The sequence below is a fragment of the Suncus etruscus genome, chromosome 11, assembly GCF_024139225.1.
Source record: "Suncus etruscus isolate mSunEtr1 chromosome 11, mSunEtr1.pri.cur, whole genome shotgun sequence".
Taxonomy (NCBI): Eukaryota; Metazoa; Chordata; class Mammalia; order Eulipotyphla; family Soricidae; genus Suncus; species Suncus etruscus.
Genome location: NC_064858.1, coordinates 27,497,624 through 27,513,197, shown reverse-complemented (window position 1 = coordinate 27,513,197; position 15,574 = coordinate 27,497,624). Strand labels below are relative to the sequence as shown.

At 35.9% G+C, this 15,574-nt stretch overlaps 1 protein-coding gene across 1 annotated transcript in view; it reads left to right on the top strand.

Annotated features, from left to right (window-relative positions):
* PDE3A (phosphodiesterase 3A) overlaps positions 1–4,065 on the top strand; it is a 337,733-nt gene extending 333,668 nt beyond the window's left edge. The window contains exon 16 of the mRNA XM_049782896.1: positions 1,433–4,065. Coding sequence (XP_049638853.1) covers positions 1,433–1,671 — 239 coding nt within the window. The 3' untranslated portion in view covers positions 1,672–4,065. The remainder of the gene's footprint in view (positions 1–1,432) is intronic.
* The last annotated feature ends 11,509 nt before the right edge of the window (positions 4,066–15,574 follow it).

Genomic DNA, 15,574 nt, shown 5'->3' with positions numbered 1-15,574 from the left:
GTTGCTGTTGCTATTGTTTTTGGGTCACACCTGGCAGTACTCGGGTTCCTCCTGCCTCTGCACTTAGAAATCACTCCTGACAGGCTCAGGAACCATATGTGGGATACTGGGGATCAAACCTGGGTCAGCCACTTGCAGCTGACCAGCCCCCACTCTCCAGCCTCAAAGCGATTTCCTTTCTGTTCTATATTTATTTCTGGCTCTTCAACTTTGCCCTTTTTATCAGGCTCACTAAAGCAATAATGAGAATTCTATGGATTGTGTTTGTTAATGGCTTGTAAAACTCAGCAGATGCCTCCTGCTAAAATATCCATAGGCAATGATAAACAATGTCCTTTCATAGCCCCGAAACTTGTATATATTGAGTATTGTCAGCATGGGGTAATGGAATTTTGGACAAGGAGAAACAGTGATCCTCTAATTCAACTGTCCCATTTTACACTCAGAGAGACTCAAAGTTTAAGAAACATCCCAAGGCAATAAAACTAGAAAGGGAAATCAAGGGCTACTCATCAATAACTTCCCTGTGATTGATTCCCTGTCATTTTAATTTCTGAACATACTGACTGAGATGGTCAACCTGAAACTTTGATTTTAGGGGTGGGGATTCAATATGCAGTGATAATTTCAGCAATCTGTGAAACTTGGAGGTCTCCCAGGAAACACAGAATAAAATGTTTCAATATGGTATCCTAGGGAAAGAAGGCTTTTACCTCCACCTCATAATTAAATGAAAGATTCCTACAGCGAACTAAGAGGTTTCTAATGAAGTACTAAGCTGCATTTAGAAGTTGAGCAATGAAAGGCTCTTTGTTCTCATTTCAAAAGGTTCCAGGGCTGAACAATTTGGCTCCCAATCCAGGCCTGTTTTAGACCACCTGCGGACTCTAATCTACGCAAATTTATTTGGTACAAACTTATTCCTACGTCACCATGTTCAGTTTAATTCCAGAGAGGGTTTCTGCTAACGTTCAACAGCAGGAAAAGGAGGACAGCGACTCTCAAGGGGCTGCTTGGACAGGAAGAAGAGGAAAAATTGAGTTTTGTTAGATTTTTCCAGTGAGGGTGCTGCCTTGGTGCTGAAGGGAAGTCACCTTGCATAGAACACATGTTCATAGAACCAAGATTCTAGTCTCTCCCTCGGCCAATGGCTTTGAGGGACTCTTTTGGTTAAAAAGATTAGGAGAAAAATTATTAATGTTTAAAAGATTCTCAAGAAAAGCTGAGCTGAACTTACCTACAATGAAATCTACTAGAAATTGACCAGTAGAGATGAAAGAGTTTATATCTCATGAACATTGCATTTCTCCTCTCATTTCTGTGCTCTAAAGAACACAGTAATTTATGAATCAGCATTTGCTGCTCACCTCCTGTTTATATGGTGGCATTTTATGGCATACCAAGTAAGTCGTCAATTTTCATATCTTTTCAGGAAAGAAAACTTTCAAAAGGAGAAAAATCTACTGCCAGATAACTCAGCACCTCTTGCAGAACCACAAGATGTGGAAGAAAATCATGGAAGAAGAGCAACGGATGGCAGGCCCTGAAAACCAAGCTCTGGACCTGGCCCCTCAGCAGCATCCTTCAGAGCAGATCCAGGCCATCAGGGAAGAGGAAGAAGAGAAAGGGAAGCCTCAAGAAGAGAGCCCAGCTCCAGAGCCTAATCCCTGAGATGGATAGAAAAGGCTGTATCAGGAGTGGCTCTCCACAGACGCTTTTGAAGCCAGCACAATACTTAGACACAACACTGTAGAAATACAAGAAGATGGGCACATGGCTAGTATATCTGGGGGCTCTTGGTGTTCTCTGTGCTCATTTTTACAGTGAGGTACATTGTTAAAGACCCTTGTCAGAGAAGCTTTCACCTTGCAACACCAGCTTCTAAGGATTTATTTTTTAAAGGAAGAAATATATTGTGTTATGTGTCTCTGAAGCACTTGCGTAGATAACTTGCAAACCTATTTACACACGGATGCACACCACACAGGCACACAAACACACAGACACACCGACACACACTGAAAGCCAGTAGTACTGGCTTCACAATGTAATAACATTCATATTAAGATATATGTAGTGGTCACTGTGATATCCTAAATTGTAAAGGAAAAGAAATCAGAAAGGAAATGGTGTGGCCTATCAGGAAATCAGTGTAGCACTTGTAGATACAACTAATGAGCTACGGCTCCTAGTGCTGAGGGATGGAAGTTCCAGAGCATTATTGGAATTCTCATATAACTTTCCAGCATCTTGTGTGTGTATATGTGTGCTGTGTGTGTGTGTGTGTGTGTGTGTGTGTGTGTGAGAGAGAGAGAGAGAGAGAGAGAGAGAGAGATTGAAACTGATATTATGTGTGTGAAAGGGTGTATCTTGTGTGAATGCATGTTTGCATGTGTGTTAAGAGAAGTTTTGTGATTTTAGCCATTCCTAGGGTCACAATGGCAGATCACTCAGCATGTGAACAAACAAAAGGAAGTTTGCTCTGGCTGTGTTGCAGATGCAGCCATTTCAAACACCTTTCTCTTTTGGCTTCCATGAGGATCCCTCTAAGACCGGAAATTTCATTTCTGAGCTGGGTGACAAGGTCATAAGATTAGCACCACTGCATCACACCACTTGGAGGCGCTCTGTCACCAGCTTCCAACCAGGAAGAGTGAGGCATTTTTCCATCTTCTTGCCTTAGGAATGTCCTGGAACTATTGGGGAATAAGGTCCAATTACCCCTTGAGGAGGTGGGATTTCTTCAGACTGAAACATCCAAGGCAGAGCTGGAGCTGGGTTTTGTTTTTGTTTTTGTTTTTGTTGTTTTTTGCCTTGATTAGGATTCTAAAAGGTTACAGAGAAGGCTTTGAAAATGGCTTTTAATTATGACCTCCATGTTTTCTTAATTTGCTGCAAAATGTGCAGTAAACAATAGGAAAGAAAAAGCAAACTAAAAAGGATGTGATGTCTTGTTGGGGGTGAAAAGGGCTGGTATTTGGGTTTGATTTTGGATTGAGAAAGCCATGAGCCCTGTTTGGGTGTCCCACCCTCTGGGTAGGACTATTTCCCCTTTGTCATACCTATTTGGGCTGAGAAGATTCTAGAAGAATTTGGGGTTTCCTGAGAAACTTTTTGGTTTTCTTCTGTTGTTTTTGTTTTGTTATGTTAGGATTTTGGGTTTGTTAATCTATACTTGTTTATGCTGTGAGCCAAACCTCTATTTAAAAAGTTGATACTCACTTTCAATATTTTATTTCATATTATATGTGTCATGAATAGTTACTTTGATGTAAATATAAAGATTTTTTTTTGTTTCTGTAGATAGTAAGTTCTTTTTTTTTAGAGGGAAAAAGCAAACATTTTTATGAAGTTATACTCTACTCACCATTTTTATACATTGTCAGGATCACCCAGCCAAGCAAGAGATTATTCCATGGCACCTGTCTATAGGCAGACCCTCACCTAGCCAAATAGAACCTACCACCTGCCAGTCACTCTCTGCAAATTCAGTGAAGATAAATGCTAAATATATTTTTCTTTACTAGTAACTTTCGCTCACATTACAGTAGGTTTTGGCTCCATGTCTCCCAAATGAAAGTACTTTCTTAACCAAGACTGATGTTTTTCAATTTATACCTATTTTCTCTTAACATTTTTGGGTTACAGCTCAGCTGTTCCTATCAGATTCTAAACCTCATCATCTAAACACTAGCTTCAAAGGAAACATTGAGTGTGATTTTTACTTTCTATGTTCTCTGAAGTCATAGGGGAAAATGTATTTACATTAAAAATAAATATTTCCCCCAAATAGTTATTATATTTCTCTTTTCAAAAGTTAGACTTTTATAACCATGGCTTTTTAAACATAAGACAAAATATAAAATAAGCATGATTGCAAGGCAAAATTCTCAGTAAGTAAAATATATAATATATGTAAATTTTCAAGAAGTTAACAAAAGTATAGATATACATAGATATCACACACACAAATATATATACTAAAAGGACCAAATGGACACATATTCCACCAAAATGAATATTTTTTGGTATTTTTTTGAGTTAACCCCAGTATTAGGATTTGTTTCCTATTTTTCTAGTATTGCTTTGTCTCTGTCTTAGCAAAAGTGACTGTGAGTAAATACACTTCCCCAGTGAACTGTCCTCCTGCCCTACAGATAAGAGAAAGAAAAAAAAATATTTCTATTCACATACTTCTTGTATTGAATTACCTAACGAAGTTTTTTTCCATTATCCAAATGTCATACCTCCCTAAAAGTACTATTGGGCGAAATATAGGCCAACTCAAGGAGAATGCTTCAGAACCATAAACTAGCAGCTTTCTTATGGTTGCTCAGCCTCAACTGCAACACCGAGCAAGCAGCTGGTTTGGTTTGTTTTAAAGTACATGAAATAACAGACTTAACTGTGGCTGAAGCTGACAGGATCTCTTCATTTTACGTGTTCAACAACCAGGGTAGATAAGATTCACTTAAAAGACAAATAAGCAGTGTATTATAGCTATAAGTCAGCTGATTGGAGGATTAAAGATTGGTTAGTTTTTGTCATTTGTATACCCAATATGCTTAAAAGAGTCCCTGGGCAAGTTAACACTTTTTGGGAGTTTTTTTTGTTTGTTTGTTTCCTCCTCTGGTAACAGCAATATGACTGCTTACTTCCAACTCTAAAGTTATTTCCTATGGTACCAGTAAATTTGTTGTCGATTCACTATATTTTTCAATGAGCCTATTTATAGGTGCCATTAAATAAACTCAGGTCTTTCCAGTGAAGGTGTGTGTAGCCATTTTAGAGAGAATAACCATTGTATAAACAACTGTAAAACTCGAAGCAGTAGAAACAGGTCGGCCTGATACCAGTGTTTGGATCAGTGTTGAGGAGTGATCAGGTGTAACACAAGAACATGCATTCATGTCACGTCCCAGATATCCAAAATCTTTTCAGTTACTTAAGGCATCTTTGAGAAGATTGTTTTATTAATGAAAATACCACTTTGGGTTTTTACTTAACTGTAAATTCTTTTTTGTCTTTTGGTCCTTGTAGTAAGACCTGCTTTTGCCCTCAGTAGATGAAGAAATAGCCATGCCCAAAGATATATCTAAGTAGATCTTCATCTAAAAAGTAAAGGGATTTTGTCCTTTTATATTTAAGAAAGGACCCGTTTTCTTGAAAATGAAAAGCAACCACCACCCCATTTCATGTTCCATTTTAATGGAGTTCCAGAACAAATCCTAACCCAGTAATATAAAAGGGGATTTTATGCCGAGTAGACTGTTTCTAGTAAATGAATCTGTTGTGATGGATTTTTTTCATCCCTGCGTCTGTTTGTGATCTCCTGGTGGCCACTCTCACTTCCCCAGAGAATTTTCTTTGATGGTAAAAGCTGTGCCAAAAGCAAGACTCAGGCCTATTCTTTGTTAAAATGATGGAAAAACTATAAATTATTTTCTAAGTAATAAAGATGAAAATTATCATTGTAAATAAAGTTGGAGATTTGAAATGACTGCTTTACAAAAGTTAACTATTTGTGTGACGAATAAGAACTGAATAATCCAAAAGCATTTCTATTTTGAGAGGGAATATTGGTGCTTTTCCATAGTAGTATGCTGGTCTCCACTGTCCTTGTTATTTATAGTATTTCTAACGTAGTAATAACAACCACAATAAGGTTTATATTGTTCTCTCCATCCTAATCCTGACTACTTTGTACTTACCTGAATTTAATGCTTTTTCTGGTTTACATTGCCTTTTTGGAAATAAATTACCTTTTCAAACTGGCAGAAGACTCCAGTAAAAGAATACTAGATGTGTTCAAATCTAAAATAAATCAAAATTCTCTTTATTCTAGAGACTCTAACAGTGTGTGTTGGATGGAATTCTATAAAATTTTAAATGCTAGTAGTTTATCTAATATTAAGAGAAAAAACAGCTATATACTTTGAAACCAAACTGAATTTCTTTCATCAGTCTATTCTCTGAGGAAGCTACCTATTACATTATCCCGTGTTTCTAGTTCATTTGTTTCTCTGATATTCCCTATGAAGTAAAACTGCAAATTTCCTAATATTGTCTGTTTATTTTTCTAATATACTTTAAGATGAGGGGTCAATTTTCTATTTGAGTTGAAGAGCATTCCAAAATTAAATAACTCAATTTCTAACCAGAGATTAATATCCCAGTTTAAGGCCTCATATCAGTTTGTTTCTCTTGAAAATGTCCAAAGTCTTCATGAAAATTCATTTTGGGATGGATTCTTTAAGTTACAAACAGAACCAATTAAACTATAGACTTTGTTTGATGAATGAGTTGAGGTTTGCACAAATATTTTATGCTTCCTGCTTTTAAGCCATACTTAGAGGATAATATAGACCTATTTTAAGCCTCTGTCATGGGCCACATACATTAGACAACTTTTGTTGTCTTCTAACATGTCATTTATAAAAATGATAGTATTTTTACCTCTTTTTCTACCTTATTTGAACTGATCTGTATGTTCACACTATCAGGTCATTCTAACAGTAGGTGACAAATCAATGGGACTTTTATATCAAAATATCTTTCATAAGACAAAACTGAAGATTGAGACTAGTTGGTGGAATCCAGTGTTACCTGCTGCTTTAAAAAAGCCTGATCTGATAAAAATCATTTTAATGCAAATAAAACTACAAGTTATATGGAATAATGAATGGATGGAAAGCAAAACTAGTTTTTGACAAATGCTCAAGTTTTAAAAATAATTCAATTTTTTGTCAAGGCAGCTGATTCATTTCTGGATCACTTTTCTTGAGGTTGATTATGTTGGCAGCCATTATGATTAACTATGAATTGCTTTGAGGAATTCTGGCACCCAGAAGGGAAGGCAAGCCTCTTCTTTAATGCAAAGAAGCAGTTGTTCTTCCATGTTCTTCCATATCCACTTTCAGACAGATGTACTCATGGTTTCACAGCCAGGAACAATTTCTTAATTGTGCACACATTTCGGTTTTTAAAATGCTTTAAGTGTAAATGCTATTGAGAATATTTCAATTTTATTTAGTTTGTAGATCAACATGTCATTCCAGAGTAGAGAGGTACTAAATAATTTTATAAAATCCAAGCAATTATTACACAGCAGAAAACTGGAAAGAAGGCTTTATTATTATTTTTCCAATATCCTCCATGCTTCAGAAAGAAATCTCTAATAAAATGGCCCAAGACTACCAGAGCTTGACAAAAATATAAACATAATTGGATTGTGTATGTAAGTTATGAGTTCTTCCACACCATAAAAATAATTATTCACCAATTTTTATGGTTTAAGGTTTTTTTTTTACATATATTATGTTTTGTTTTAGAGATGTGCCCATCAGTTTTGGGTGCTACTCCAGGCTTTAAGTTGGGAAGGTGTAGATCACACTCAGAAGCAATGGAGGTCCATGGCATCCCCCTTGGAGTTCCTGCATTCAAAGCATGTGCTCCAATCTTTTGACATATCTCCCCATACTCTGGTTTGTTTTAAAAATAAATGGTTTAATATAGATTCTATTTTACTAAATTCAAGTATAGCTAAAAATCAGAATAATTATTGAAAAAATTAAATCTTTTTTTTTTGGGGGGGGTTTTTGGGCCACACCCGTTTGACGCTCAGGGGTTACTCCTGGCTATGCGCTCAGAAATCGCCCCTGGCTTGGGGGACCATATGGGACACCGGGGGATCGAACCGCAGTCCGTCCTACACTAGCGCTTGCAAGGCAGACACCTTATCTCTAGCGCCACCTTCCCGGCCCAAAAATTAAATCTTAATATTTTTACATTCACAGGCCAATGAACCATAACTACCACATTAATCTTGTTGATTAACATGTTGATTCATGTGTGTGTGTGGTTTTTGGGCCACATCCAGTAGCATTCAGGCTATTCCTGGCTGTGCACTCACAAATCGCTCCTGGCAGGCTCGGGGATTGGGGATTGAACCCAGTTGGCCATGTGCAAGACAAATGCCCTACCTGATGTGCTATCTCTCTGGCCCCCAACATGTTGATATTTATAAATAGCAAATTAAAAAAATGACATATTAATGCTTTAAGTTTCTGTGTCAGTAGAAATGCCAATTTCAAAAGAAAGAAACTGTGTAGTGAATTCTTCCTTCCCTCTTGAAAACAAAAAATACAGAGGAATAAAGGATGACCTCCATTATATTTTGCTGTTCTTGGACACAGACAAGTTCAAGAAAAGGAGGGGATTGAGATGATAAACCAGGTTAAGGCACTTGTCTGACATATAGCTAACCTGAGTTTAATTCCCAGCACTATATATGGTCCCCTGAATCCCACCAGTATGGCATCAAACCTAGTAGAAAAAGTAGAATTTGGAATTCTCAGACAGAATAAAGAGCAAATATGCCTTTCACCTCAAAAATCTAGCACACCACATTTAGTTCCATTCTGTAGCCCCAGGTGGAGGATAATAAAAGGGAGGCAGAACTATGGATTTGGAATGTTCATGAGGTCCAACACAACAGTTACCCCAGAACATCCCTCCAGCATTGGGGCAGAGCCCAATTTAGATCTGTTACTCCGTAGAAAGACACTTCCCAGGTCCTTTCCCAGTTCTGGCTTCCTTTATAAAGTGAGGTGACAGGTTGCAGAATTAATAATTTTTAAGTGTCTGAAACCTATAGTTTGAGAAGAATGGAGTTTTTTTTATTCTAGCAATTTGACTCCCTACATAACAGCAAAATATTCCTATGGTTTAATGTAAAATGAAATAGAAAAGATGTTTAAAAGATGAATTCTTTGTGAATATATCTAGTTAGAGAATAGAATTTTCCATCACCTTTCCTATAAAAACTGATATTTTCTGACTGAAATTCCTCATTATCAAATATTTCATTTTATCTATTTATAAACAATCTAGTGCTATAGTGTTCTCTCTTTAAATAATCACCCTAACTTATCGATATATTACCTATAAGTGGAATTTAAATGTTTGACTTTTATTATATATTGTTTATTAGTTTAAGAAATCAGACTTTGGGGCCGGTGAGGTGGCGCTAGAGGTAAGGTGTCTGCCTTGCAAGCGCTAGCCAAGGAAGGACCGCAGTTCGATCCCCCGGCATCCCATATGGTCCCCCCAAGCCAGGGGCAATTTCTGAGCACTTAGCCAGGAGTAACCCCTGAGCATCAAATGGGTGTGGCCGGAAAAAAAAGAAATCAGACTTTTTATAATCTGTAAAATACTTGCATGGCAGCTTTAACACATTACACTTACTTAGCTACTTATGGGTAGTAGTACTTATAAGTACTTATAAGTACTTAGTACTTATGAGTAGTAGTAGCTTACTAGCTATTTATGAGTCTCATTTCATTTCTTAACATATTCCTACAAAAGAACACATACCATTTTTATTTCAAGGATGATTTATTAGTTAACAAGCACTGGAAATAAATATCACTGAACCCACCCCGCCCTCAGTACCAAGTTCTTGAAAATTTGTTCATACTAATGACAAAATGAAAACTGGTGCTTTTATAAGTACTCTAACACTTTATACAAAATAGTGAAGACAAGTTCTTGACTTTCTGTTTTGGAATAGCAAGCGTATAACAGAAAGGATTTCCTTTGAATTCAGTGTTTTGGGTTTGAGAAGATTTAATTTTTTATTGTTGACATTTACTCTAATTCCTGGTGGGACAGTTTTTCTAATCAGTTAATACCTCTTCTTGAGCAAAAAAAGAAAAAAAAAAAGAAACCTCTCGATTAAAATTTCAAATTAACATATATATTCAAAATATTTGACTTTGTAGATTATTTGTAAACTGTTGACTATTGAATTAGTTTAATTTGGTATTCCTAAAAAGCAATATTTTCAAATAACTGCCAGCCAAAGTACTTGTATAGGCAATATCATTTGAACATGACAGTTTTTTAACAATGTGTACATTCTACAACTCTCAACAAACCATACGTTTAATAATTTCCAAATTTACCAATTTTATCAACACAAGAGTGAGATATTGAATTCAAATGATTGTTGTGCAATTAAAATAAATTTTGTCCACTCACATGTATCTTGAACTTAATATACATAGCAATACTTTGTTTTATTCTCCAATCACAAGTATTTAAGTACCATAGTTAATGGCAGATAAATGTTTTGTAAAGAGTAGAAACTGTACAGAAAAATGTTAGATAAACTGTATTTATTTTTATTATTTTTTTAGCTTAGACACTATAATGATGCTCCTTTTTTGCCAGAATTACTGGAAGTGCCTCTTGGTTTTATATGTAAGATGACTATTACAGTAATCATATATTCAAAATTATTCAATTGTATCACTGATGTGGATGTTACAATGTGAAGATAATGTACAAAATAAATATACGTCTGTGGTATTATGTTTGAGGCTTTGTGTTCAGTTTTGTTTTGGTTTGGTTTGGTTTGGTTTTGGGGTCACACCCGGCAGCATTCAGGGGTTACTCCTGGCTCTATGCTCAGAAATCGCTCCTGGCAGGGGCCAGAGATATAGCATGGAATTAAGGTGTTTGCCTTACATGCAGAAGAATGGTGGTAGCGATTTCTGAGCGTAGAACCAGGAGTGGCCCCTGAGCACTGCCGGGTGTGACCCCCCAAAAAAACAAACAAACAAACAAAAAAGAAATCGCTCCTGGCAGGCTCGAGGGACCATATGGGATGCCAGGATTCGAACCACTTTCTGCATGCAAGGCGAACGCCTTACCTCCATGCTATCTCTCTGACCCCTGTGTTCAGTTTTTGGAAGATATCCTTCACTCTCTCAACCAGAACCAGCAACTGGTATGCAGCCTATAAAGCTATAAGACATTGTTTAAGTACAAGATTTTGGAGCTTCTGTCTCCCTAGTCAGCCTCCTCCTTCTCACCAGTGAGTTCTTGGTATGCATACATATTTATCTAACTTCCTGCTATTTTTTCTTTCTCCAATCAAATAACACCAAAACTAAAATGTCCAAATCTCTGCCATCCAACTATAAAATAGTGCTTGACGTATTCCTTTCCTATGTTTTATTTTTTGTTTTTTTATTCTATATTATCTTGCTTTTTTAATAATTTTTATTGCGACCAAAGTGTATTATGAATCTTTCACAGTAATATTTAAGGTACATCGTGACCTATTCTTTAGTGCAATCATTTAACCTAAACAACTGTCTATAGATTGCCAATACAAGAGATCTGATTTTACAGATGTGAAATTACTTTTGTTTTGTTCAACACTTTAGAAAATTGTTGGATTTAAAATGCATAGTATTTACAGGTCAGAGAGAAGATACATGGATTCAGCCTATTGCCTTTTCATGCAGCTAATACCAGTTAGATCCCCTATGCGACACATTGTCTCATATTTACAGAGTCAAGAATAAGTCCTGAACACTACAGGTATATCCGCCAAATACAACTCCCCCCCCCAAAAAAAATAACCTCAGTTTTAATGAACTCAAATTTTGTCCTCAGAATGTGATTTCTACCCACATTGCCAAATATTTCATTATTTAATTAACATATTAATTTTCTCATAATATCTGAAAAAATCCCAATACTTAAGAAGCTTGTTAGATTCAAGTTCTTATCTGCTTTCCAACCACCTTTTTATCAAAGGAATCAGCCATTTACCAATCATATTCTTATGTCTTCAGCAAATACTAGTGAAATTTTTGCACAATGGTTGTATGCATGCATGCACTTTTTCTTCCTTCATACATGCTTAAACACACACACACACACACACACACACAGTTATTCCAACTACACAAAACCAAACAGGGCAAGACTATGCCTTCTTGAATGGTTTTTGTCTTGTTTCTGAGCAGTGATCAGGGGATACTTTTGGCTCTATACTCAAAAACTACCCATGGCATACTCAGTGGTCCATATTGGATGTTGGGATATAACCTGGGTTAGCCACATGCAAGGCAAATACCCTACCCTCTGTGCTGTAGCTTTGTTTTTTTTTTATTTTTTTTTTTTGAGTCTTATACTTTGTCCCTCTCTAGTGCCCCCTTGCTAAGTTGCTCAGGTTCTCAATGAAGGCAAAAATCAGTGGGTAATTAGCATGTACCTTTATCCTTCTAGCACTTAATTTGCTTTGCAACTGTTGTAGATATTATTGACATGATAATACAGGAGGGATGGTAATGGGCAAGTTCCAGTGATGCCTGCAACACAGACCTTTGGACAGGAACACCACAGTCTAAAACAGAGAAATCAAATTGTTATACTCATCCACACTTGGGCAAGTTCTCAGGAGCACTGTCACCCACTGAACCATAGTAGGAGGAGGTTTGGGATGTGGATACACCCCACCAAATTCTTCAAATTATATAAAGTGTAAATAATGAACCCATAAAACAGCTCAATCTTTGCTACCAAATATTTAACACTTCTTCCCAAATTATTGTGAAAATATCAAAACTATCATAAACCCTTATTTGTAAATCATTTAATATTTAACTTTATTATATAAATATATTTAAATAGTAAAGCCTTTGGAACCTCTGAAATAATGAATATGAAGTTTAATACAAAAATATCTATGTATTTTCACATTTCTGAGATTATAAATGTGTCAAGTAGATTGTAAAAATTACAGATTTTGAATACAGATACACAAACACATTCCTTATACTATTAATTTATATGATGTCAAACATCTCAAGATTTATTTATTTTTTTTTTTTTTGGCTTTTGGGCCATACCAGGCAGCATTCAGGTGTGACTCCTGGCTCTGAGCTCAAAATAATTTCTGGCAAGATCGCGGGACCATATGAGATGCCGGAGATAGAAATTGGGGGCATTGGTGGTGGAAATGTTGCACTGGTGAAGAGAGGTGCTCTTTTTGTGACTGAAACCCAACTACAGTCGTGTTTGTAATCATGGTGTTAAAATAAATACATTATTTAAAAAAAAATAACCCAGGTCTGTCCCAGGTCGGTTGCATGCAAGGCAAACGCTTTCACTCAAGCCCCAAGATTCCTTTAATCTATAATTTTTCCTCTTCACCATTTCCCTTTTGTTTCTATTAGAGCTTTCCCTCAACCAACCAGTTCAGTGGATTAATATGAGAAAGGATCTGAGGATGGAGTAATACTCAGGCTCTATAGTGCTGGGAACTTCCCAGCTACACCTTCAATGTTTACAATCCTCCAGGGCTGCACTTAGTAATACTTTTAGGACCATGTAATGCCAGGGATCAAACTGAAATTAACTACATGCAATGCATATGCCTTAGTTATAACTCTGGTCCCTCTACTAGGACTATAGTTGTCAAGTGCTTTGGGATCACAACAAATATTAAAAGGAAGGTACAGAGTTTATCCATATATACCACTTCATATACAAAATTTCCTCATTATCAACATCCACAGATGTTAAAAGATAGTACATTTGATCCAATAGAAAAACTTAGATCAACACTATAATCACTTACAGTCCACATTTCTAAGATTGTTCCACCTTGATGTGACATATTTTATAATTCTAGAGGTTGAACAAATCTATGACATGATGTATCTATTGATTCGGTACTATTAAGAGTATTCTATTTATGCAATTTATCTCATAATAACGTGATAACAATAATAATAATTCATCTCTATGTTTCACCTATACATTTCTTTTCTAGCTCCCAGATTTTAGCCTCTTCTTGATCTTTTTTAATATCTTCATATTTTTTATTTTTATGATTATCATAAACTAAAGCTGTACATATAGTATTAGGTGTTTGGAGGAATCAAATTGTTATTAGATTGACTCATAACTGTTAATATTCATTTAAAATTTATTTAAATTATTATTTTAGTTACTAACCATTTATAGCTTGTTTGATTATTTAATTTCAGTGCACTTCATTGTCTGAATTAAGCACAATTATTTCTTCAACCACTAAAGCACAACTTTATTGTTTCTTTGGGCAATTATGAATAAACTTGTTATAATTATCAATGGGAAGGTTTTTGTGTAGACATACATTATCAACTTCTGCGAAATAGCAAGAATTACAATAGTGGGACTATAAGTACTTTGTAAGAAGCTGCCTGTTTTCCAAAATGACTGTGCTTGGGCCAACCCAGATTTGGTACCCAGAGGTCCAAATGGTCTCCTAAACCACACATGGAGTGATCCTTGAGCTCAGAATCTCAGATCCAGGAATTAAATTTAAGCACCACTGGTGTGATAAAAAAAAAATCTATGTTGAACTCTGTTTATGATTATACAACTTCTCATTCTCACCACACTATGTTCTTCATATTTTCTGGAATTTGGAACTACTGGAATTTGTCACTGTACTGTGACAGTTTTTGCAACCTTCCGTGGGGGACCCCGACCCGCGGGGTGTGGAAATGAAGGTTGCTAGTTATTAGTGGGTTCACCCGAGCAGAACCGACCTGTAAAGAAGAACTTAAGAAATTAGTAAGAAGGGCCCTCAAGACAACGCATGCTGTTCAAAAGGGGAGTTTATTGTTGGGGAATCAGCTTTTAAGGGCTGAAATGCGTCAGAGGGTGTTACAGGTTTTTCCACCAATTACAATTACCAGCATTCATTAGCATAAAGTGGGGCAGGTAATAGGGAGGGGCAAAGAGGTAGACCTGAGCACATGGTTATGCTAAAAGAGTTTATATAGAAAACACAAGATCCAGAGTCCCACAAATTCCACTCAGCAAGCACAAATAAAACATCAGTTGTAATCCTAATAACCTTTTGCTAACACAAAGGCAGGTTGCTCTATATTTTTCTTTCTGGCTGGATATATTGGACTGCTCTGAATTACTTAGTATTTGTCTATTTCCTTTGTTCTCAAGGCATGGGCGCCTTTGGTCACGTGGGTGACCAGATTAGGAATTACTAAAGTGTCTTATGTTCTAGGTTTTATCAGCTAGGCTCCCCACAAGTTTTGATGACCATTGGTATATCATAGTATCTAATTTTTATTTTAATGTACAATATTTTATTAAAGATGACATGGAGCATATTTTCATATGATTATCTGACAGCTGCATTTTTGATAAGGTATCTGTTGAAAAGTTTGACATTTTTTAATTATGTCAATATCATTTTCCGCTTTCTTATTGGAGAAGAACCAAGTTGCTTATCATTGAAGAACCAAGTTATATATTTTCCAGTATTTCTGATAAACTGGTATTTATATCTAAACTATGACTCTCATGAATATTAGGTTTGTTTGAAGATATGGAGTAAACAGTTTTAAAGGTAATATTTCAAATTTATAACACCATAATGATGTTCAAACAATTTCTCTTTTTTGTTATAGATGGTTATTAGTTTCATTAATTATTGGGTAATTCACTTTTGTTTTTATATTCTATTTACACAAAATATTTCCATAGATAATTTTTTATTTTGTGCTTTAATAATTATCACAAAAAACTGAATAGAAATAATAGATTTATAGTTTTACCTGGACCACATTTAAATGTATTGAAATGGTTCTTTGCTAGCACCCAAAGATGACTTTGTATTATAGTGTTACCAAGGATTTATCAAGGCAAACACTTCATATATTTCAATAATCGCAGTTGTTATTGCTGCTCAAATATTCTATAT